We start from the raw sequence: 25,060 nt of genomic DNA on the forward strand, positions 1-25,060 counted from the left end.
CAAACCCATTGTAGACAAGGGAAATGAGGGTTAGAGATGAAGACACCTACTCAGGTCTGCACAGAAGCTAGGTAGCAGACAGCTCAGTCACAGTCTGACTCATAGTACAATCAGTTGTATACAACAGCAGGCTGCAGTCTCTAAAGCCATACAGAAAATGACTGCATAACCTGCTGAATTCTGAATACAGGGAGTGGAATAACACAAATTCCAAAGCAAACTTGAATACCTATTGCAAACATGCCTTGTTTGTATCAAAGAACCAAAATTATTTGTATCAAGAACCAAAGAAAGAACACATCACTTCAGCATTTCACTCTTCAAATTTATCCCAGGGAAAGGAAAAGAAAGCTAAATGTTCAGTAATGGCCCAAGTGTAAGTATTCCACAATGGGGCAATTAAGTAAAACCTGAGGCTATGCATTCAATACAATATTCAACACTATGCAAAGGTGCTATGATCGATGCATTATTATGAGTAATAATGGTACAACCCGAGGCAACAAAGAATACAGACAAGATTCTTTAGTAGGGCTCAATAATGTGGGAGAATTATTTTTGTGTATTTAAAGATTTAAACACTCAGGACTGGGAATGGCTTAGCTTCAGACAGCTGGCCTAGCAGGAGCAAAACCTTAGGTTCTACACCCAGCATGGAAAAAAAAGAAAAAAGAAAAAAGACAAAAACTTAAAACAGTAGAGATCAGATTTCAGGTGCCCAAACCCCATTCCGCATATTCTTTATGAAAGCTAAACAGCCAAACTGCGCTAATATTAAAATGAATCATCAATGTAACGGATGGGGCAAAACATTTTTAAGTAGAATAAAATTACATGACAGTCCTCCCTAAACCTGGCAGGAATGAGCTGGGTAAAGTCATCCTTTTGTTGGTAAATGTCCACGACTAGCACGGCCAGGCAAATGGCACTGAGGGGCTCCGTGTGGATACGGGATGGGTTTGGGGTTGTCCGGCCGCTGTCCGTCATTAGGGCTGCCTTCCCCAGCAGCGCCTGGAGGAAGTGGGGGGCCCGTGGGGGGAAGGGTCACCGGACGCGGGAGGTCAACAGGAAGGATGGAGACAGGACCGGCAAGGCTAGTACCCTGCAGCCGCCGCCCGGGGGACCACGGCCTGACCGTCGGCCGGCGCTGCAGGGATCCCCGCCCCGTGCACCTGCCCGGCGTCCGACCAGAGCCTGCCAGTCCGCACCGCCACCAGCCACCAGCTCCTCCCCGCTTACCTAGTCCCGACCGCAGCCCCGGCCCTGCCGCAGCCTCCGCTGCCGAAGGAAGAAAGCGCAAGCTTCCAGGCAGCGTCGCTTCTAAGAGCAAAATGGCGACTCCATGCGCCAGAGCGCGTCTGCGAGGTCTGGGAGGGGGAGGGGCTGGAGGGGCGGGGCCAGCGCTGCAGGCAGGAATCACCTGCTCGAGGCTAAGGGGCGTGGCCCGCCGCAGGGGCCGGACCCGGACCTTCTGGTCAGGCTCCTGGGGTAGGTGGCCAGGCAGGCGGAGGGTCCGGGAAAGAGCACGCGGGCGTGGCCCGGTGGGTGGAGTCAGGATGGAGTTGGGAGTGTCGGAGGCGGGGCTATGCCTGTTTTGTGACCCTGGGAAGACAAATCCTGGGCCTAGAAGCTGCGGGTGTGTGTGGAGGGGGGAGAGAAGTGACGAACGTGGACAGAGTTATCAAAGTTGGCATTTAAACCCCATGATCCAGTGATACCACTTTTGGGCATTTATCCAAAATATTTTGTCAGGATACAGTAAAAACACACACTGACGCTCATTGAGTTACTATTCACCGTATCCAAGTTTTAGAAACAGCTCAAATGTCCTACAATGAATGAGATCAAGAAAATGTGGTATGCTAAGGGAAAGTGGTTTAAGCCTGTAATCCTAAGCTACTCAGGAGGGTGAGATCTGAGGACTGACGTTCAAAGGCAGCCAGAACTGATGTGTGAGGCTTTAAATCTCTAATTACCCACCAAAAAAGCCAGAAGTGGAATTGTGGTTCAAGTAGAGGAGGGGGCATATGATAACAGATGCATTGAATGTTCATGGTTTTTTGTTTGTTTTTGTTTTTGTTTTTGTTTTGTCGGTCATAGGACCTGAACTCTGGGCCTGGGCGCTGTCCCTCACAGCTCTTCAGCTCAAGGCGGGTGCTCTACCATTTGAGCCATAGCACCATTTCCGGCTTTTTCCGCTTATGTGGTGCTGAGGAATCAAACCCAGGGCCTTAAGCATACAAGGTGAGCACTCTACCACTGAGCCACTTTCCCAGCTCCATCATGGTTATCAAATTCGCTTTAGAAGAAATGGTATGTTTAATCATTCTTGCTGTTACTATCAGTTGGGTCCAGAGATGTTGAGGTTGGTTGACTAATTAAATTTGGGTCATAGTAATACAAAAGTTTGAATATTTATTTATTTATTGTCATTTGGGGGCTTGAATCCTGGGCCTGAGTACTTCTGTCCCTGAGCTTTTACACTCAAATCACACTTGCACTTTGAGTCACAGCACTACCTACTTTTGGTTTTTCTGGTGGTTAATTGGAGATATGAATATCAACAACTTTGCTGTCTGGATTGGCTTCCAACCACAGTCTTCAGATCTCAGTCTTGGGAGTAGCTAGGATTAAAGGCATGAGCCACCAGCATCCACTTGAGCATTCATTTAAACAAAGGAAAGGTTCTGCCAAATGCTGATGCTTTGATATACGCACACTTCCTTGAGATACACATTTTTAATTAAACACCTTTTGTACCCAGAGGGGTCTTTTCTCAAGTGCTTATTTCTAGGATTAAGTGTCTTTCTTTAAGATAACCTTGCTCAGTTCCTGGAGTCACTATTTGGGTAAATGGAAAGAACTGGAGGGAAAGAACTACTCCTTCCTCCCCCCCCCCCCCCCCACCTTTTTAAAAACTAAATATTGAAGTTTTAGTGCTATAAAGCTTAAGACTGTGGTTCCTGTGTATTTGTAACCAAGGTACTGGTTAGTTACACCTTACCTCAGTCCTTGGCTGCCAGATCTAACCTGCCTTATTCTGGTTACGGGAATGACCTTGGACAATATCCATTACTTCCTCGAGCTTTTGTTTTCTCACCTGAAAAATGTCTACTACAGTCAGCAAGGGGTGGTGATGGAGGTGACATTCCTATGGAGGTCACAAAGTAGAGGGCACAGGAGAAGAAGCAATTTTTCAGGCTCTTGCATCTCTGCCCATAAAGGAGGAGAAGCAGGGCTTTTTCCTCAAGTGAAGGAGCAGGGCAAGTAGGACAAGACAAAGGCCAGAACTAAGTCAACAGTTAAGTGAGTGTCTGAGAACATTTTAATAGGTAAGTCCTGTTTCCTATTTTCCAGCTTTTTTCTGTTTTCCTTATACATGAAAAAAAAGGCATAACAACCCCCCCTTCATTTTGATTATATTATTTACATATAGTAAAAAATTAGGGCAAAAGAATGAAGATGTTTGCCTCTCTCCCACATACATGGACAAGGAATCACCTTTGATACTTTTTTTTTTTGTCGGTCATGGGGCTTGAACTCCGGGCCTTGGTGCTGTTCCTCAGCTCTTCAGCTCAAGGCGAGTGGCTCTACCACCTGAGCCACAGTGCTACTTCTGGTTTTCTGAGTGGTTTATTGGAGATAACAGTCTCACAGACTTTCCTGCCTGGACTGGCTTTGAACTGCACTCCTCAGATCTCAGCCTCCTGAGTAGCTAAGATTACAGGCAAGAGCCACTGGCGCAGCTTCTTTTAAAATTTGTTTTCCCAGATACTTTGTACCAACCGATATTCTCTCTAGTGAAGAAGAGGGATGTCTATGCCTCCGCTACCTCACCAACACTGGACATTATTATTTTTGACAGTAGTTGGGATTGGACTCAGGGCTTCCTGCTTGCTAAACTACGCTCTAGCCTTTTATTATGTTGGTTATATTCAAGGAAGGGTCCAGTTTTTATACCCAAGACCATCCTGGGCTGCCATCCTCCTATTTATGCCTTTCTGGGATACTGGGGCCATCAAGCATGCACCCTTGTGTCCGTATAAAGCCAGCAGGGATTGAAAATGGTTCAGCATTTTGAAAAGTAATGTGGTAGTCTACTGTAAAATTAACCAGACACTGCCATAAGATACAGGTACATATCCAAGAGAAATAAAAACAAAAGTCCATTGAAAAGCTTTGTAGCTGGCACTGGTGGCTCACATCTGTTATCCTGGCTACTTGGAGGCTGAAATCTGAGGATCACAATTCAAAGCCAGCTTGGGTGGGAAAGTCTGTGAGACTCTTGTCTCCAATAAAAAGTAGAACTGGAGCTGTGGCTCAAGTAGTAGGGCATTAGCATTGAGCAAAAGCAGCTCAGAAACAGTGCCCAGGACTGGCACACACACACAAAGCTTTGTACATGAGTATTCATAGTGGCTGGGGAATCTATGTAATAAAGTCATATTGTTAACGAAATGAGTGCCTTCCTATAGCTTAGTCCATTCCTTCCCTTCTCCACAGCTTAGCATGCTCCCTTCCTAGCAGCTCTAGGCCCATGTACTAAAGGCAATAAATAATCAAGTTCCAACTCCCTTTACCTTGGGATGGCACTTCTCTGGGACAGCTACCACCGTATAAGGCAACAAGAGCCCCTTAGAGTGACCTTCAGGTCTGGGCAGTTGCAAGACCCCTATCTACCATTGGACAGCAGCCATAAATTCTAGTCCAACATGATGAAACCCCTGGCCCGCATGTCCACACCAGGGTCTCCACTTCCTAGCCCCTTCTAGCCCCTCCTAAACCCCCTAGGTTATATAGGTCACCCCAGACAATAGCTTCCCCCATTGTGGGAAGGAATCTTGCCGGCCCCTTTCCAGGCAATAAACCTTTCTTTGTTCTCTGTACCTGGTGGTTCTCTGGCAAAGTCTATTAAACTATTAATCTTAATTTTGCTAACACATATGAATTTTATATCACATGAATGCAAATTCTGATACAATAACAAAATGCAATCTTTTTATAGATACCACACAAACTTTGAGTGAAGATAGTAAGACTATATGATGTATGTGAACTTCCATAAAAGGTAAAAATAGACAGTGTCAGAAAGCAGACCAGTGTTTCTCTAGGGCCTATGAAGTCATAAAGGAAAAATTTTCTCTATAGAAAAGTTCTCTAGGAGCTGGGCACCGGTAGCTCACAGCTGTAATCCTAGCTACTCAGGAGGCTGAGATCTGAGAACTGAGGTTCAAAGCCAGCCCAGGCAGGAAAGTCCATGAGACTCTTACCTCCAATAAACCACTAGAAAACTGGAAGTGGTGCTGTGGCTCAAGCAATAGAGCGTTCGTCTTGAGCCGAAGAGCACAGGGACAGCAGCGTTCAAGCCCCATGACTGACCGAAAAGGAAAAAAAAAGTTCTCTAGGCTCATCTATCATGATAGTGGCCCATTTTATGATGTATAATTCATATCTCTACAAGTTTAAAGAACTTGCTTGGCCTATTCCCTACAGAATCCCTGTGGACCCTTTCTCAACTGAGAGGTGAGAGATCTGTCCTCTCTTCCGTCTTGTGTAACTGTAACAAAATGCTTGAAGCTTAGTAATTTTTTTTTTGTCAGTCGTGGGGCTTGAACTCTGGACCTGGACACTGTCCCTCAGCTCTTCAGCTCAAGGCTAGTACTCTACCACTTGAGTCATAGCACCACTTCCAGTTTTCTAGTGGTTTATTGGAGATAAGGGTCTCATGGACTTTCCTGCCCAGGCTGGCTTTGAATGGGGATCCTCAGATCTCAGCCTCCTGAGTAGTTAGGATTATAGGCATGAGCCACCAGTGCCCAGCTTGAAACTTAGTATTTTTGAAAGAGGTTTGGCTGGCAATCCTGATGCTGCCAATGGCTCAGCTCTGGTGAGAGAATCAGCACAATGGCTGTGAGACAGGAAACCATAGTCTAGGGAGGGGTCAGGGTTTTTTTTGTTGTTGTTTTTTGTGGGTCGTGCGGCTTGAACTCTGGGCTTAGGTACTGTTCCTCGGCTCTTCAGCTCAAAGGGAGTGCTTTACCACTTGAGCCACAGCACCACTTTCTGTTTCCTGGTGCTTTATTGGAGATAAGAGTCTCCTGGACTTTCCTGCCCCGCAGGTTTTGAACAGTGATTCTCATATCTCAGCCTCCTGAGTAGCTAGGATTACAGGCCCACTGGCACCGGGCTTCAGGCTTCTTTTATAACAACTGTCTTGTGAGACTAAAGAACTAACTCAGTTAACAACATGACATTTGAGTCTTGGGTCTGAGAGTTGTTTTGCATTAGAGAAGAAAATCCTCAAAGGGATTTTTTTTTTCCTCCCACACTGAAGCAGCTTGTTTGGTTGGTTGTACTTTTCTTTTGCTAAAAACAGATATCCCTTACTTTGAGCCCAGTCCTGTCCAACATCTGCAGTAGGTAAGCACTGTAGTTCACAGAGTAACCAGAAGGTGGAGGTGGAGAAGCAGTCTCCATTCTGTTTTTAAAAAATTCTCTGGGGCTGGGAAGGTGGCTCAGTGGTAGAGTGTTTGCCTTGCATGCATGAGGCCCCACCAAACTACAAGGTTGTTACCTACTCCTGTGAAACCAATTTTGGTCAAAGTTCAAGCTGATTAGCTGTGAGCGGGTATATGTGGAGTCTGAGGGCAGCTTATATGCAGCCAACACAGTTGGATAGCCTCTCTCCAGTTTGTCCTCCCTGAAGTCTGTAGAAAGAAGCCTTAGGGGGCCAGGACAGTCTCAAGGATGGAAACCCAGCTCCAGAAGGGCTGGGACAGAGAGAAAAAGGAGGGGATTCATCGGAAGGAGGTGTTATCAACTATATGGAGTCTTGTGCTGTCTACCTGAAGGATCTGACACAGGAACAAGTCACCTTGGCACAAGAACAAGTCCCTTCATTCTATTTGAGAGAGCTAGAAAGTAGGGAGAGAAATCCCAAGCTGTCTCTTTTAAAGTACAGGACAGAGGAATGTAGTTTTTCTTTGTTGTTGTTTGTTTTTTTGGTCTGTCATGGGGCTTGAACTCTGGGCCTGGGCACTGTCCCTCACCTCTTCAGCTCAAGGCTAGTGCTCTACCACTTGAGCCACAGCACCACTTTCAGTTTTCTGAGTGGTTTATTGGAAATAAGAGTCTCACAGACTTTTCCTGCCCAGGCTGGCTTTGAATGGCAATCCTCAGATCTCAGCCTCCTGAGTAACTTAAGATTACAGGCGTGAGCCACAGGTGCCCACTCTGTATGGCTTCTATATAGTAGATGGGGATCCAACTCTTGATCTTTGTATCATCACATGTGTAGGTGGAGATTTTTTTTTTCTGTGCTAGTACTGGGGCTTGCACTAAGGGCTTTGTGCTCTTGTTTGGCTTTCACTCAAGGCTAGTGCTCTACCATTTGAGCCATACTTCTACTTATGGCTTTTTGCTTGTTAAATGGAGATAAAACTCTCGTAGATTTCTGCCCAGGCTGGCTTAAAAAGGTGATTCTCAGATCGCAACCTCCTGAGTAGCTAGGATTACAGTATGAGCCATAGGTGCCTGACTGCACTACTTTTCACCAGGCCATTTCATGATGGGTCTCACTACCATCTTAAATTTCCATCCCAGTGTTCTGTGAATTTCCTACAGATGTTAAAAAATAAAATAAAAAAGACTGCCTCCAAACTGAGAAAGTACCAAAGGTCAAAGAATAGACAGGAACAAGTCCAATTTTATGAGTAAAAGAGTGTCTTGGAGAGTACTGGACAATCTATGGTTGGCTACATTCACCATTTCACCTATCCCATCTACCAAGCACCTATGTTACAGCACTCCAAGCTGATATGGCAGCTGGACCCAGAGAGGAATTCTGTGTTTGAATGCATTCCATCTTTGTCCCTAGTTGACATTTCAAAGGCCTCAGCGAACACTGTCAGATCATGGGAAAGACAGCTTTGTTTTGCTGTAGCTTGGCACACAGCCTGGGTTGTGTTGGTGTATAGAACAGCTAACTGGCCTGATGCAAAACGGCATTCATATGGATAGGACTCAGAGGACTGTTTTTCCCAAACCCCCACCTCTTTTTCTGGCTTTCACATTCTTTCTGCTCCCTCTTCTGTGATGTTTCCAACTCTTAGACCAGGTATTATATAATTAACTCCCTTTTCCAAGAATTGGACACTGGGCTATAAAGCCACAGCATCAGAATAGATCACAGCAAGCCGGTACTGGTGGCTCATGCCTGTAATCCTACCTATTCAGGAGGCTGAGATCTGAGGATCCCAGTTCAAAGCCAGCCCGGGCAGGAAAGTCTGTGAGACTTGTATCTCCAATTAACCACCAGAAAACTGGAAGTGGTGCTGTGGCTCAAGTGGTAGGGTGCTCACCTTGATTTGAAGAGCTCAAGGATAGTGCCCAGGCCCAGAGTTCAAGCTCAACAAACAAACAAACAAAAATAGACCACAGCATTGTATGTCACTCTGGAATGATACAAACACCAGATAAAGGTACATGACACCCGCTGGAAGAATAGGTATAATAGACCAATATTACATAATTAAAGAATAGTTGTTAATTTATTTAAATGTAACAATAATATTCTCTTTATATACAAAAAATAGCTTATTCTTAGGCACTGGCACCTAATGCCTATAATATTAGCTACTCAGGAAGCTGAGATCTGGAGAATCACAGTTCAAAGCCAGCGTAGGCAGAAAAACACTCAAGACTCCATCTTAAATTAGTGAGCAATTAATAAATGTGGCTCAAGCTGAATGAACAAGCTGAACAATTGCAGGGCCTTTGAGTTCAAATCCTGGTACCAGTATGAGACTTCAATTACCAGGGACAGGAGCCAGCCAATGTGCACAAGCATCACAGACATCTTAATGATTTATATCATCCATATCTCATATGCAGTTTAGAGCATCTGTTGAAAGGTGAATATAGTAATACATGCCTGTACTCCCAGCAATCCAGAGGCGAAGGCAGGAGGATTGTGAGTTTGAGGTCAGCTTGCTCTGATCCTATTTCTAAAACAAAAACTACAAGAAAACTCATGTGTTGTATTTGCTCATTCTCTGGAACATATACACAGTATGTGGTGGCTAGTGAGGGCACAGGTGTCTCTACGGGTAGCAGCAGCAGCTCATCAAAGGCCATTTTGCTTTGCAATAGTCTCTTCTTCCTTCATGCTATGTTCTATTAACAAAATTTCTCAGGTGTGATTTTATGCCTTGGTGGCAATGCAGATGAGCCTTTATCTGAACTAACACATCCCTCAGCTGCCTGGTGCACGAGCAGACAGGTAAGGGGTTGAGGGGACCCTCCTACCATGCTAGACCAAAAGAAAATGAGCCTCAGTGCTGGGTAGACATGAGGTTACAGATAGATCTAGGCAAGAAGGCCACCTGAAGCCTTGTTTGTCTAGTTGTTATTGTTGTTTTGTTGTTGTTTTGCTGGTTTGGGGGCTTGAACTCAGGGCCTGGGTGCTGTCCCTGAGCCTCTTTGTACTCAAAGCTAGCACCCTACCACTTGAGCCACAGCACCACTTCTTCTTTCTTCCTCCTTCGTCCTTCATACTCCTCCTCCCCCCCCCCCCTTCCTCTGCCTCTTCCTTCTTCTTCTTCTTTTTTGAGTATTTTATTGGAGATAAGAGTTTCATGGACTTTCCTGCCTGGACTGGCTTTGAATCATGATCCTAAGATCTCAGCCTCCTGAGTAGCTAAGATCACAGGTATGAGCTACTGGTACTGAGCTTGCTGGTCCAGCTGTAAGGTAAGTACAGTCACAGTGATTTCTTTTCTTCTTTTCTTTGCCTTTTTTTTGGGGGGGGGGTCAGTTGTGGGGCTTGAGCTGGGTGCTGTACTTGAGCTCTTTTACTCAAGGCTAATGCTGCTACCACTTTTAGCCACAACCCTGCTTCCCATTTTTGAGTGGTTAATTGGAGATAAGAGTCTCACAGGGACTCTTCTGTCCTGGCAGACTTCAAACTACAATTCTTAGATCTCAGCCTCCTGAGTAGCTAGGATTAAAGGTGTGAACCACCAGCACCTGGCTAGCCACAGTGATTTCTACATAACCATTTGTACCTACTGGAGGGGAGCATGTACCAAGTCTGGAGGAGGCATTTGTATCTTGTTCCCTTCTGCACCCTAGACCTATATGGTACTCACCCAGCACTCTGTGGTAACCATGCCATATGTTGATGAAGAGAGGAGTCATTGTTATTTTGTCTTGCAAGATGTAAGAGACTTCAGTACACACATGCCCATGCTCAGCCACCATGCAGGACATTCCATCTTATACTGTGGTGTGTATGGGTTGGAACTCACCCAGATGTGGATTCTCTCACTGCCTCCAAGGCCTTATCCTGGGACTGACACCACTAGAGTCCATCTTTACTTACTTCCAATTCCTTAAAGCAAGGACCTGTCTCAGCGCCAGGGTCTGAGCAAGTAGCTCTAAACTTGTGGTGGGGGTGTAGGAAGGGAAGCACATTCCAGGGCATACCTCTCTGACTAGATGGGGAAGTTCACATACTCAGCAGTAAGATTTGCTATGTTTGGAGTTGCCACTGTTACTACCCAGTGCAAACAGAGGTTCTCTTCAACTGTGGCTGACATAACCAGAAAGCTATGGGTAAACAACCAGGTGAGTATTCAGACCTATTTAAGGAAACAATGCTAGTGGCATCCCTGATCAGATCTGTGACTTTCCAAACCATAAGTTTCCATCCTGGTTTGTAGTGCCTAATTTGGTACCTCCCAGGTCAGATCTGGTTGGAAAGGAATGAGCTGTACCCATATTAATTGCATCACTATGGCATCTGTGGCCGCATCCTGCTGTTATATCATACAAAGTTTTTGGAAGCAAAAACACCACTTGCTGGCTTATGTTAAGCGATGCCAAGTAGCCCAATACCATTGCCTCATGCCTGTAACCTAGTGACTCAGGGGGCTGAGACCTGGAGGATCTCAGTTCAAAGTCGGTACAGACAGAGTCATCTAAGTGACTCCATCTCCAACTGACAAATGTACAAATATAGAGGTGTGGCTTATATGATAAGAGGCCCTCAATTTAAATCCCAGGAATGGCAAAAAAATTGTAAAATCCAATTATTTTTCCTATTCAGTCCTATCTTATTCAGGTCCACATAAACCAGCAAGCACTTAAGAATTTTCAGATACACTCAAAGGTCTGCATGTAGGAAACCACAAAGTCCTGACACTTGCACCTGTTTCCCTAAGTATTCTACATATCTTCCTTCAGCTGGGCTCCCACTCCCAGATCCCTCTTCCACAAAGCTTAACTCTTGTCTGCAGTCTCCAACCCTTACAGTTTCAGCCTAGGCAAGTAGAGGTTCCTGAAAAAAGGGACCAAAGGACCAAAACTTGTTCTCCCTGCTCCTAGAAAACAAGCTAGGTGTAGGCTCAAAGCTGTCCTTGTCCTCATCCCCACTATAGCCTGTTACCAACTACTCACCTGAAGATCTGACTACTGTGCCAGGTAATCCTAGTTTATCCCCACCTGTGTGTAATATAGGATGGATCTCAGTGAGTTGAGCAAAGAGGTAGAGATGAAGGGGAGGAATCCTGCTCTGGGCCACAGATATATATCACTCAACAACATCTAGTCCCTGATACTTGAGGCCTGTAAGTTATTCTCTGTAAATTGAAGTGACATAGAATACTGCATTTCTGTTATATTTTTTTCAATAAAAAACAAAGGTGGCACTTCTACATCTTTCCTCAGCAAACCCAGTCCCTACTCACCCACTAGAAGGCCTGTTACTTCTCCATCCTGTTTTTCATGACAATCTCTTCATGTTTGCACTTTGGCTACATGATATGTTTGCCCAACACAGGTCACACTTTTCTTTTTAGTGGGTCTTTGTTGAGGTGCAGGATCTCTGGCATCTGCACTGCTACAGCTGGATCCTTAGAACCCCTGTCTCCTCACAAGTTCCACATTGTACTTGCACTTGCACTTGGCTCATTCCTGAGGGTGAATCCTATTTCTCCTCTGGATACTCTTGAAACCATCTGGGAGGACACTGCCTCTAGCTTCAGGGTCATGAGTGAGTCTGACAGCTTTCCATTTTGAGCTGCAAGTAGATGGATGAGAAAAAATTGGGGCAGGAAGTAACAGGTAGTAATTAAAGTCGAGCAAAATGTGGCCTGGTTGCTCATTAGCTCGATTCTGGTTCTGTGAGGGGTTCTGGAGAAGTTGCTATCACTGTCGTTACTAGAGGGGAACAATCTGTTTTTTTGTGAGATGACTCCTCCTGCTCTAAGTTGTTGCCACCTGTACCCTGCTTATAACCCCACAATCCAGACAAGACCTTCTCCAAGTCTCAGCCCCCCTTCCAATTCCAAAGCTCTGCCTCTAATTCCAAAGCTCTGCCAGCTTTACATTCTCCAACCCTCTTATCTGTGGTCCATGTGAGCAACTGTACTTTTCCTTCCCCCTACTTTTACTATAAAAATAATGTACCCCTGCTGCATCTTCCTGTAGCTGCTTCCTGGAAGGTCTCTGTGCCAGGCAGAGGATCACTGTATGTCCCCACAAATGACTTGGAAAATGCCTCTGGAGACTCAATCTCTTGTTTCAGTGGGCATATGAACCTTCTGAGGACAATAGGCAGGATGTGGTGGCAACAGGGTTTGAGACGGCATGTCAACCTGTATGGGCTGGGTGAGGAAGAAACCAAACACCATGTTGGTCAGGCTCAAGTTGAGAGCAGGCAGGTATGCTGACAAGGTGGGGGAGTCCCCAGGGTGTTCTTGGAGGAGGGAAAGTTATGAGTGAAGGAATCCAGGATGTGCCAAGCCCTGTGGAGATGCCTCTCCTCTCCACTGGACAGTTTCCTGCCACTCCATCCCAATGCCCAGCAAGTAGACAGAAAAGACTCAAGGTGGTCGCCCAATGTTTAGAGATTATGATGTCTCTGGGAGGGTCAGGGTAGAATCTATAACCATGGTGGTGTAGAGTAACTACACACATCTCTCTCAATTTAGCTGCCTTAGCTCCTCTTCCTGGTCCAATTCTTGTCATTATCAGAAAGCACACATGGCTCTCTTGGGATGGTTGGTCGAAACTGGCTACTCCTACCACTGTATACCTGGGTGGTAGGTTGGCCTTTTCATCTGTAAAATGAGTAGGTGAAGACTGGTGTGAGGATCAAATAAAGAAATACATTATTATACTGATACAAACATTTCATTATAACAGGAATGGACCCACAGGGCAACTAAAATATCAGTGAGCAAGCTGTGTATAGGCAACTTTTCTGTAAAAACCCAGATTGCACCTGGCCCTATGGAGTCTTAAGTTTTGGCCATGCATCAAACAAAAGCAAAACAAGTTACTTTTCATCTAAAACAAAATAAGAACATAAGGAACTGCAGTGACAACCACCGGCAGATAGGCTCACTGAGCTCTCACCTGGGTCAGGTGCTGCTCATGCTCATCTGCTTCATCAATTCTCCCCCAAATCTGTGAGATCTGAACCCTTTCCCTATTTGATCGCTATGAGAGGTTTAGAAACTTGGACAACACTATTCCATGGCTGTGCCTCAGACTCCCTTGCAAGCACTTCTCTAAAGGCTGCAGGTCTTAAATAAGTACCTTGAAACATGAAAATGCTTCTAAAAGGAAAGCCAAGCTAAAAGCAGCTGGGAAGATAGGATTAAATTTAAGAGAAAAGTTCTTCATATTGATGAACAGCTTTTAGAAGAGGTTACAGAATTCCCAAGAACTGTGTAAAATTAAACCTTTGCATTGTTGAAATCTTTGTTTTCTGTCATTAGAAACAAGTTATATGTTATATAAATTGTACACCTAAAAATAGCTATTATTGCTGGGCACTAGTAACTCATGCTTATAATCCTACTCAGGAGGCTGAGATCTGAGGATTGTAGTTTGAAGCCATGCTAGGCAGGAAAGTCCCTGAAATTCTTTTTTTTTTTTTGGGGGGGGGGGTCCGGTCGTGGGGACTGAACTCAGCCTGGGCCTTGTTTCTCAGCTCTTCAGCTCAAGGCTAGTGCTCTACCACTTGAGCCACAGCGCCACTTCCAGCTTTTTTTCTTTTTGCTTATGTGGTGCTGAGGAATCGAACCCAGGGCCTCAGGCATGCAAGGCAAGCGCTCTACCACTGAGCCACCTTCCCAGCCCAAGTCCATGAAATTCTTAGTTCCAATTCACCACCAAAAAGTTGGAAGTGGACCTGGAACTCAAATGGCAGAGTGCTTTGAGCCAAAAAGCTCAGGGATAGTTCTCAGGTTGAGTTCAAGCCCTACTACTAGCATAATTTTGTTTTTTTAAAGAAATGATCACAATATTCTTTAGTCTATAAGGTTGTGAATTAATGGAAAATACTAAGAACATATCAGGATAACTACCACTAGAATTATGTATCATGCATATTTAAATTACTAAAATAATTAATTTAAAATGTTCTTACCATTAAGAATTTTTTTTTTGTCGGTTGCGGGGCTTGAACTCTGGGTTTGGGCACTGTTCCTGTACTATTTAGCTCAAGGCGAGTGCTCTATGGCTTGAGCCACAGCAGTTTATTGGAGATAAGAGTCTCAGGGACTTTCCTGCCTGTGCTGGCTTTGAACCGCAATCCTCAGATCGCAGCCTCCTGAGTAGCTAGGATTACAGGTGTGAGCCACTGGCGCCCGGCTACCATTAAGAAATGTTATGTGCTAGGATTACATGGTGGCTCATGTAATACTAACTACTCAGGAGGCTAACATCTGAAGATGGAGGTAAAAAGCCAGCCTGGACAGATAAATCTTTTGACAACAGTAAAAAGCTGGAAGTGGAGGTGTGGCTCAAGTAGTCGAGCCAGTCTTGGGCAAAAAAGCCAAGCATGAGCGCAAGGTTATAAGTACAAGCCTCAGTACTGGAAAAGGAAAAAGATACACACACACACACACACACACACACACACACACACACACACACACACACACACACACACACACACACACACACACACACACACACACACACACACACACACACACACACACACACACACACACACACACACACACACACACACACACACACACACACACACACACACGGAGAAAAGAAAGAAGGGAAGGAGGGAGGGAGAGAAGAAGGGGGAGAGAAAGACCTCAGTTTTGCTAGGCAAGTGTTCTACTGTTAATATCTCCAGCTCCCCCACTTTTTTGTCAGTTGGGGGGCCTGAGCTCTGGGCCTGGACATTGTCCCTCAGCTCTTCAGTTCAAGGCTAGTGCTCTACCACTTGAGCCACAGGGCCACTTCCAGCTTTTTCTGTGTATGTGGTACTGAGGAATTGAACCCAGGGCTTCCTGCATGCTAGGCAAGCACCCTACCACTAAGCCACATTCCCAGCCCCCCTTTTATGATATTTTTGAGAGAGGCCTTCTTGGCACTTCATTACCTATTTATGCTAGCTTCCCATTAAGCTAGGATGACAGAAACTCACCACATATCCAGAAGGGATCTCAGAAACTTTTCTTGCCTGGGATGGCTTCAAATCACAATCCTGTCACCAGTGCAAATGCACCTGGTGTGATGCAGATCTGTGAAAGAGGTAACAAAGCTCTTCATGGCACATTGAAACTGGGCTAAGAGAGCACTGATGAATAGGAAAAACCTCCAGATCATTCCACCTATCCATCCTACCAGATAACCTCTCTCAGGACTAGGATATGACTGGGGGGAACCAGGGCGGGGAGATGTGGGCAATGCATCCTTAATAGTGTGGCTATATCTCTGTGCAGTATCTGCTGGGTCCTATAGGGCCTCTTAGTTTTCCTGCCAAAGTATGATGGCTGAGAGGCAAAGCCTCTCACAAAAATGCAAAGATTTTTGGCTGGATTGTCAGTTTTCCTGCAATGCTTTCCTAAAGGGATTGTTTCTAATACAGTTTCCTGGGTGAGGTGAGGAAAAAGCTGTTTTGGTTATCCCCTCAAAGAATATTTTCACAAGAAGGGGATCATTTTCCTGTGTAACCAGAAGTAAATGATCTAAGGTCACCATGAAGTAGGTACAGATGCTTCTATGATGTCCATATCAGGTATGATTAGACAAGTTCTCTGAGCAGTAGCTGCTCCCTGCCAAGTAATTCTATACTGACAAAGATTTTTTCCCCCACAACAAACTCAAGACTGTACAGAAAGAAGAGGAGGCAAATGGGCACAGGTGGCTCATGTCTATAATCCTAGCTACTCAGAAGTCTAAACTTTGTGGAGGATTGTGGTTCAAAACCTGGCCTGACAGAAAAGTCCTCTATCTTCAATTAACTAGCAAACAAAATACGCCTTCACCTACCACCTACCACCTACCACCAAAACAACAACAAAAAAAACCCAACCTAAACAAAAAAACTGGTGTAGTTAAGTGGTACAGTGCCAGCTACATTAGAGCTAGCAGCCCTGGGTTCAAACCCCAGTATTAGTACAAACAAGCATACAGTGAAGCTACTCAGCCAAACCTATACTTCTCTGCTATCACCTCAAGGAGTTTTTAGTGTCTTCAGTCTTCATACTTGTTGTCCAACTCAACTTTCACATTATCTTTGGAGACAGAGGGAGCAGAGTTCTAATAATGGCTCTCTCACATTCCTCTGCCTGCCTCTAGGAAAGGCACAATAGTTCCTCTTGTGTAAACTAGGGGGTGTTTTACCATGGGAAATAAGTCATTTATCAGTCTTCATTGAATGGTTTCTCAACTAAAATGATCAAAGAGATGTCAGCATTTTTAAACACAACATTCCCAGATCAAGAGAGAAGCTACTACACATGGATAATTGAAAGGAGGAAGCCTTTACTCAACAAAGGGTGAGCTGGAGGAGGGATGTCATCCTCACATCTGAAGCAGCTACACACACAGAACACCCTACCCTCGTGAAGATGGAGGTGTGAGGATTCAGATATGTCAGATGCATCAATCTGGGGAACTCGTTCCATATTCTCATCTCCTCTGTATTCAAGTCAAGTTCCTCATTACTACCTTTGGAGACTCAGTCACTGAGGCCTAACGATAGCTTCCCCTCAAACTCCTGCATCTGATTCCTGCTGGTTTGGTTATAAATTCCCCTCAGTAGAGCTACAGGAAATAACTATGTAGAGAATATACCCTTGAGTACAGTGCAGTAGATAGTTAAAGCAAGTCTTTACAGCAAGAAGAGCCAATTAGCAAATTCACTGATGATCATTCCCTCTATTTGCATTTGTATGGTCAAAAACTTTCCAGGTTAGCCAGGCACCAGTGGCTCATACCTGTAATCCTAGCTATTTAGGAAGCTGAAGCCTGAGGACTGCAGTTCAAGGCCAGGTGGGGCAGAAAAGGCTGTGAGACTTTTATCTACAATTAACCACCAGAAAACCATATGTGGCACTGTGGCTCAAAGTGACAGAGTGCTAACCTTGAGCAAAAAGAGCTCAGGGACAGCACATAGGCCCTGAGTTCAAGGCCCACGACAAAAATAAACAAATATTCCAGGTGTTGACTCATGAAATGAAATAAATACTTGACATGAATAAAGAAATACTCACAGAAACATAAAGCACTTGTTTATTATTGCTATAATCAAGGCAAAAATCTCTTAAAACCATTAGCCTTGATAATGGAAGTATAATCAGAACCCATGAATTTACAGTTTGTGCTCTGCTGCTGAGACTTCATTGTTGCACACGAACCACCTACCACAACACCTTTGTTACACAAGAGGAAGAAGAATGAATCTGGGATTACAAAAGTGGCTTTACCACTTGCCTAGTTCCTGACTTCAGATCAGTCATACTTTCTTTGAACTCATCTCGCTTAAAAAAAAAAAAAAAGAGTGGGAGAGGAGAGGGAAGAATAAACCTACCTGCTTAGAGGAACAACTGAGATAACAAGAATGAAACCACACTGTAAACTCTAAAATATTACACAAAATACAATATTGTTAATGCAAAGAGGGGGAGAAATCATTACCCAACAGTCTTAAGTTTGTGAGAGCCTGTTTGACAGTCACTGAGAGCCTTAAATCCTGGATCAGGGCAAAAGGTATTGACCAAGTCTTCAGTCTCACTCACTAAAAAAGTATCTGGCATGACAAGCCATTTAATATGGACCCAACTATAACCTAGAAACACTGTCAGTTTTATTTTACCTTAATATACATTTATACAGGCAATAATAAAAAGGCTATTATACAACGATTCAGTGAGTTTTACCTAGTTTCAAGAATAATGCATGCAGTTACAAATGAGAGGTAGAAACACTGTATTAAAGACCTAAAAATACAAACATCATATAAATAAATGTTCAAATTAACTGCTGAAATTTCATACAGATAAATAAGGTAAAAATTACATTACTTTGTCCAAGTAAAGAAAACCATGTTGTTTGTCAGCACACTAAAATCAGAGTAATGCTGAAGAGCTTCTGTGCCACTGTCAAGAATATAGATTATTTTATATGAAAGGATTAAAATAAGACTAAAACTGGTGAATGGTTTATTCAAGTATTCAAGCAGGTAAGTAAAAGAAATCAAATAATATACAAGTAGGAACCATTCTTGGAGGGATGTTAACTGCCTGCATTCTCCATGACTAGCTATTTGGTAAACTGTCAGGATTAACATTAAAAATACATATTAGACTGGAGAAAGCTGCCTGTTTTCCTAAGAGGAAACAAACCTCATTTCTTACTAACTTCATGTAGAAGTTCCACATCACTATCCATCTTTTAATCACCACTTTGGCCCTATTAAAATTCTCAAGAGTATCTCTTGATTCATGATAGGTTTTTTTTTTAATACTGCCCAAATAAATCTAGCCTTTAATAAACCTAAGGTCACAGGCATCAATGCACATTCTGCATGCACAACAAAAAATGCAAACAGAAAGCAACTCAAATATTACTGAGGAGATCTGTAAGTGTAGATAAACAGGTTAAAAAAACACAAAGGTTTACATGAACACAAGTCATGACCATTTAAAAGTTCAATAGAGATTACATGTGAATTCTGGAAAAAAGTTTATGTATATAATCAAGTAAAATATTTTAAACAAGTCCATTGTGCCTCTGTTAGTTTAAATTGCAAAATCGAATACACAGTTGTTTTAATAAATTAGTGCAATATGAAAGATTTTGTAAGATTAACAGGTCCATATTAGATCAAATTGAAGATTTCAAAATTTCTTCCAAGAATCACCTTCTGCTGCTTCTTAAACTACTTCTTCATGAGCTGTTTAAGATGCATGTTCAGATTCATACAAACTTATTCCAAATATCAAACCACCTGAATGAGGTGTTGACTCTAGCTTGTTTATACACCTTAGCAAACACACAGAATTTCATACATTGCTCTGTGAATTGAGTGAAGTGCCATTCAGTCTGTTTTATGTTTAATTATCCATAAGAATAACTGTACTGATAATTCTAGTTCTAAGGTATATTTATTTACCAATTTCAACTGGGAGCCAAGTGGAATAGTCTTGCTTCTATAAAGAAAAAAGGGAAAGGGGAGTGACTTCTCTGATAAGGCAGATTTTCTACAAACATGTAGTTTTTGGATTGTTTTTCCTTTTTAAATCACTGCTTGTTCTTTGGTAGTCACCAGTTAGGAAACTACAGTTTCCTTGGAATGGGAAGCTGTAATTCCAGTCACCTCACATTCCCATAGTGGTCTATAAACAAGCCTCCTGCTCACACAGTTGCAGTGCTACAGCACAGTGCCGACAGTCTTCTTTCAATACTAGATTTATCTAGAAAAAAAATTAAAAGTTAAATTCATAAGCAAAACTATTTCTATTTTTTATTATTTATCCATTTTTTGGAAATATTAAGGTTTGAACTCTGGACTTCTTTGCTTGCTAAGGAGGAGGCACTCTACCATATGAGTCACATTTCTAGCCCCCAAAGTATTTGTAGTTTCAAAACCAAGGACAGAAGAACTAATGGGAAAAAAAACCTTAACCAGCATCATCATTTCTATCTTCCCCCAGAGTTAACAGAAATGAATATATTTTCTTCTATGTAGTAATAGTTTAGAAACAATTTTGAGTTTAGTGCTGCAAAATGCTGCAGTTCAGATAAACACATTACATAGAAAACATTTAGATACTAACAATTAGCTTGCTTCTAAGTACAAATAAATTTAGGACTACCATCCCCTTGTCATTATTCAAAGTGTCATATGAACATATGCACTCCAAGGTGTCTGCCACAACACCTAAAAAACTAGATTAGTGGGTTTATAATGGTAAGTAGCAATATCATCCTGGTATTTACTACTTTGTTATCTTCTACTAAATCTAAAGAATATAGTATCATTATAGGATTCTTCAGTCACTTAAAACAGCTGCATTTAGTAGCAAGATAATGTCCTCCTACATACTTAGCTACCCAAATAATGCACTACATAAATTTAAAGATTAATAACAAAAGTTATCTGTGCTTTTACATGCATTACCCCATATCCTCAGAATTCTGTGAAGTGGGCATTATTATTCCCATCTTATAGGAAAAGGTACTGAGTTAAGTGATATTCATGCTCAAGTTTAGAAATCCAACATTCAACTCATGCGGTATGATTTTAAACTCTCAGGTCTTTCCACTACACATCTATAGAGGACAATTAATCAGTAATACGTAAAGCACAGATAGTATAAAACTCTACCTACAAACACTGTAATATCAGAACACTAACTAGATCAGATAAATAAGACTGATACTAAGTAGCTCATGGATGGTTAAAATATACAGCATGAACATATTGGACAGAGGGTGGCAGAGAAAGATCACTCAAGATTTCATCATGCTACTCAGAAAAGTACAAAATTTAAAACTGATGGGTTGCTTATTTCTGGAGTTTTCCACTTAACAGTTTGACCTTTTTTTTTTTTTTTTTTTTTGCCAATTCTGGGGCTTGAACTTAGGGCCTGGGCACTAGCCCTGAGCTGCTTTTGCTCAAGGCTAACTCTCTACCACTTGAGCCACAGTGCAACTTCTGTCTTTTTCTGTGTATGCCGTACTGAGGAATTGAACCCAGGTCTTTCTGCAAGCACTCTACCACTAAACCACCTTCCCAGCCTGACCTTGTTTGACATTGAATAACTAAAACTATGGAAAGTGTTTTAACTGTGGAAAAGGGCAGATTATTGTGTAAATCAGCTTACATTTATGTACATTTTCAATATCTGCAGGGTCCTGCAGAATCTTAGTTAGGCCTTCCAAAAGAAGGGCTGCTTTATGGTAGCGATAAACAATATCTTCAGTCTGCTGAAACATTTCATCCAGGGCTGCAGACTGAACCTGGAACCAGTCAACAAAAACAAGAAGATTCTTAATCTCTTCAAGAAAATGCATATGTATTTTTGCTACCTAAAGTGATAATCTTTGAATAAATTAATAGTCTAGTAAACTAGAAGAAAGAATCTACTGAAGTTATGGGGCTATTATTATAAAAAAGGCAAGATTTATATGATTCCTTATGAAAGGACATTTTTCTTTTTTATTTTGTTTTGGTTGGTCGTGGGGCTTGAACTCTAGGCTTGGGCGCTCTCCCTGCACTCTTCAGCTCAAGGCGAGCGCTCTACCGCTTGAGCACAGTGCCACTTCTGGTTTTCTAGTGGTTTATTGGAGATAAGAGTCTCATGGACTTTCCTGTCCGGGCTGGCTTTGAACCATGATCTTCAGATCTCAGCCTCCTGAGTAACTAGGATTACAGGCGTGAGCCACTGGCGTCCAGTGGACATTTTTCCTAGCACAAAATTCTTCTGAACCTTTAATTCAGCATGGAGCAATACATTCTAAATTATTGTTTGTTGCAACATAATCTATATTATTCAGTTTATATTCCAAAGTCATTTTTATATGACTACTATTTTAATGGATTTCAAAATAATGCCAACAGTGTAAGAACAGTACAAGTAGACGAAAGGAAGAGATCTATTATGTTAATATGGTTAAAACAAGATCAGTCAATAAATATATTTCCCCACTTCATCACTTCATTAGTAGTTCCTATATCTGTATATACTTCAGAGCAATAGGAAGAAAACCCAAATAACTTCTGATACTACAGAAAAAAATTGGAGAGTAGTTTTCATTTGGTGCCTAAATGTCAATAAAGGCAAAAAATGGAACCTGAGCACATGAACTATTGTGGATTGGTTAAGAATATATTTTTCGAACAAGTTTATCAAGTCGAATTTTTTTCAATAGTAGAAAATGGAGAAATAGATCCAGCTACCGTTTTTAGATGCAGTCTATAACAAATGAGATTATGGCTAATGCCAGTATACTTTAACAGGAGATTTAATAGTATTTTATCAATATAGTAACTAAATTTATAAATTCCAATGAGTTCATTAAATAAATTACATTAAGAATCACTTCAATTATTGGTTCCACTGTTCCTTCAGTGGGAGTTAACCACAATACTTAAGGCTGGAGTGTAGGCCGTAAGACTCTTTTTCTCAAGGACAGATAGTGTCAAGTAGGATGTTAAGTAGGTGTTCAGTTCCAAAGACACTCTTATCAGTACTGTAGTGCTAAACAATATTGAACAAAAAAAGGGTTACCATTTCCACAGCACAATTATAGATGAGTTTCTCTGCAGTTACACTGTTGATTTCATCAATAAATCTCTGCTTATCAGAGAAGAAGCGATTTAGCTTTTCTGTAAGTTTCTTGCACATGGTGATACAGAATTTGTATCGCTCATTCAGATTTTTGACAACTGAAAAAGAATGGAGATGGGAAATAGTTTTAATTTCCCTGCAGAAATAACAAGAATGGGGAAGGTGGCTCAGTGGTAAAGCGTTTGCCTTACATGCTTGAGGCCCTGGGTTCGATTCCTCAGTACCACATAAGCAGAAAAAAAAAGCCGGAAGTGGTGCTGTGGCTCAAGTGGTAGAGTGCTAGCCTTGAGCTGAAGAGCTGAGGGACAGCACCCAGGCTCAGAGTTCAGGCCCCACGACTGGACTCCCTCCTCCCCCAAAAAAGAAATAACAAGAATGGACACACATTTTCACTTGATAGAAGAATGATAGTTCATGATCACTTCAAGGAAGGACATGAAATAGGGTTCCAGGAATTTTTAGTTATAAAAACAGAATGAAGTCCTTATGACTTCTATTTGAGTTGTTGATCAAACCTCAAACTCTAGCAACTTTTCTCCTTGTTAAGAATACTGGGTATTTTGGTGAGATGGAAAGGGACACCTCCAGAGACCTTGGAGCTACATACTGCCACCTTCTCCATACCTTGTTTTACAGCTGTGGATGGGCTCAGTTTCCCAGACTTGATCTGGGCTTTGGCAAGATGCAGGGAAGCTGCAAGTAGCTGTGCTGCTTTCATGTATAACACCAACTGCTCTACTCGCCTGCATAGAAGACAGAAAGAGAACATTACTTGTTAGCCAACCATTCAAATATCCTTTCTAAAGGGATATCTTTCTTATTTATTTAGTTACTTAATTTTCAGATGGATCTTGTATTTCTTTTCCTCCCAAGAGCTTGACATCAGGACCTGGGTACTATCCCTTAGCATTTCCACTCAAGGCTAGTTTCTATCACTTGAGCCACAGCACTACTTCTGGCTTTTTCTGAGTGGTTTATTGGAGGTAAAGAATCTCATGGATTTTCTTTCCCAGGCTGGCTTTGAACCATGATCCTCAGCTCTCACTGTCCTGAGTAGTTAGCATTAGAGGAGTGAGCCACCAGCCCCAGGCTCCTTAATTCTTTTTCTCTTCTTTTATTGAAATCATGTCTCCCTACAAAGTCTAGGCTGAACTCAAACTTAGTTCTTCCTTAATTTCTTCTGGCTTGGTATGGAGAAACCATGAAATATGAATTAAAAAAACATTAATTTCCATACCATATCTTTATCATAGAGTATCTTCAATGTTATAATTCACAGGAAAAAGGTAATGCTAAGATTATATAACTCTTGACTCACACAGCAACCTTAAGAGATTCCTTTGCAGATTTTACTAATGAGATACAACTTACAGCAATGAGACTAGACTGATTATGTCTTAGACAAGATTACAAGAAGCATAAAAAAAGTCTGGAAATGTGTGGCAGTAGAAGTACCTACCCCCAGTCTTTGCTTAGCTGACTGATCTGGTCTACAACCACACTTTCCTGAATCTGGTACAAGGACACAGCAGATGTGCATAGCTCAGGGTTCCCTCCTCGCATGGCTGTCAGGTCTAGCACACACTCAGTGAACATCAGCATCACGTTCAGATGGCGTAAGGTGTCTGTGTGTTCTCGCTGCAGAAAAAATAATATATCTTAGAACATTTGAGATTTAGGATTTCTGTGCACATTTTCTATATAGTGTTATCCCACATTTAAGAATAACAGAATGAGCAGAGACAATTCACCTTAAGTTTCAGAGAGCTGTTGAGAAAACACAAATGAAATCAAACAGGAGTGTATGTGTTTCTGTGTATATATAAGAGTACCTACACAAGCAACCCCAAAGAAAGTTCTGTTCTTTTTGTTTTTGTTTTTGTTTTTGTTTTTTGGTCAGTCGTGGGGCCTGAACTTTGGGCCTGGGCACTGTCCCTCAGCTCTCTAGCTCAAGGCTAGCACTCTACCATTTGAGCCACAGTGTCACTTCTGGCTTTTTCTGCTTATGTGATGCTGAGGAATTGAACCTAGGGCCTCATACATGCAAGGCCAACTGAGCTACCTTCCTAGCCCCAAAGTTCTGTGTTTTTACCAGAAAAAAACAAAAAATCAATATGGAAAGATTAACTCAATATACCTGAGACAAAAACATGACAAACAGACATGGAGACCATAAGGACTTTTTTCTTTTTGCAGTTGTGGGGCTTGAACTCTAGGTCTGAGCACTGTCCCTGAGCTCTTCAGTTCAAGGCAAGTGTTCTACCTCTTAAGCCACAGCACCACTTCCGGTTTTCTGGTGATTAATTGGAGATAAGAGTCTCACAGACTTTCCCGCCTGGGCTGAGTAGCTAGGATTACAGCAAGAGCCACCAATGCCAGGCTCACAAGGACATTCTTTATAATAAAACATACATTTTTCTCTTTTGAGATGGAGGGTCTCACAG

The 25,060-nt window shown here is 42.4% G+C and overlaps 2 protein-coding genes across 8 annotated transcripts in view; both read right to left on the reverse strand.

Moving 5' to 3' along the window:
- The window catches only part of Prpsap2 (phosphoribosyl pyrophosphate synthetase associated protein 2), a 54,158-nt gene extending 38,606 nt beyond the window's left edge, over positions 1 to 15,552 (reverse strand). For 2 of the 6 annotated variants that reach the window (XM_070027609.1, XM_070027604.1), the window contains exons 1-4: positions 15,461 to 15,552; positions 12,977 to 13,121; positions 12,469 to 12,665; positions 11,748 to 12,079 (exon numbers count right to left, since the gene is read on the reverse strand). The gene's annotated coding sequence lies outside the window, so the exon portion shown is untranslated. Of the gene's footprint in view, positions 1 to 1,239; positions 1,484 to 11,747; positions 12,080 to 12,468; positions 12,675 to 12,976; positions 13,122 to 15,460 lie in introns of those variants that run through there. The other 4 variants (XM_070027607.1, XM_070027608.1, XM_070027610.1 and 1 more) reach the window with 4 other exon arrangements.
- Positions 15,553 to 18,465: 2,913 nt separating this feature from the next.
- Ulk2 (unc-51 like autophagy activating kinase 2) overlaps positions 18,466 to 25,060 on the reverse strand; it is an 83,478-nt gene continuing 76,883 nt past the window's right edge. For both annotated transcript variants that reach the window (XM_070027612.1, XM_070027613.1), the window contains 5 exons: positions 24,076 to 24,254; positions 23,241 to 23,359; positions 22,557 to 22,714; positions 21,150 to 21,285; positions 18,466 to 19,736 (listed from right to left, as the gene is read on the reverse strand). In XM_070027612.1, the coding sequence (XP_069883713.1) occupies positions 19,678 to 19,736; positions 21,150 to 21,285; positions 22,557 to 22,714; positions 23,241 to 23,359; positions 24,076 to 24,254 (651 nt within the window). In that variant the 3' untranslated portion in view covers positions 18,466 to 19,677. The remainder of the gene's footprint in view (positions 19,737 to 21,149; positions 21,286 to 22,556; positions 22,715 to 23,240; positions 23,360 to 24,075; positions 24,255 to 25,060) is intronic.

The sequence above is a fragment of the Dipodomys merriami genome, unplaced genomic scaffold (genome assembly GCF_024711535.1).
Source record: "Dipodomys merriami isolate MVZ:Mamm:240054 unplaced genomic scaffold, mDipMer1.0.p SCAF_19, whole genome shotgun sequence".
Taxonomy (NCBI): Eukaryota; Metazoa; Chordata; class Mammalia; order Rodentia; family Heteromyidae; genus Dipodomys; species Dipodomys merriami.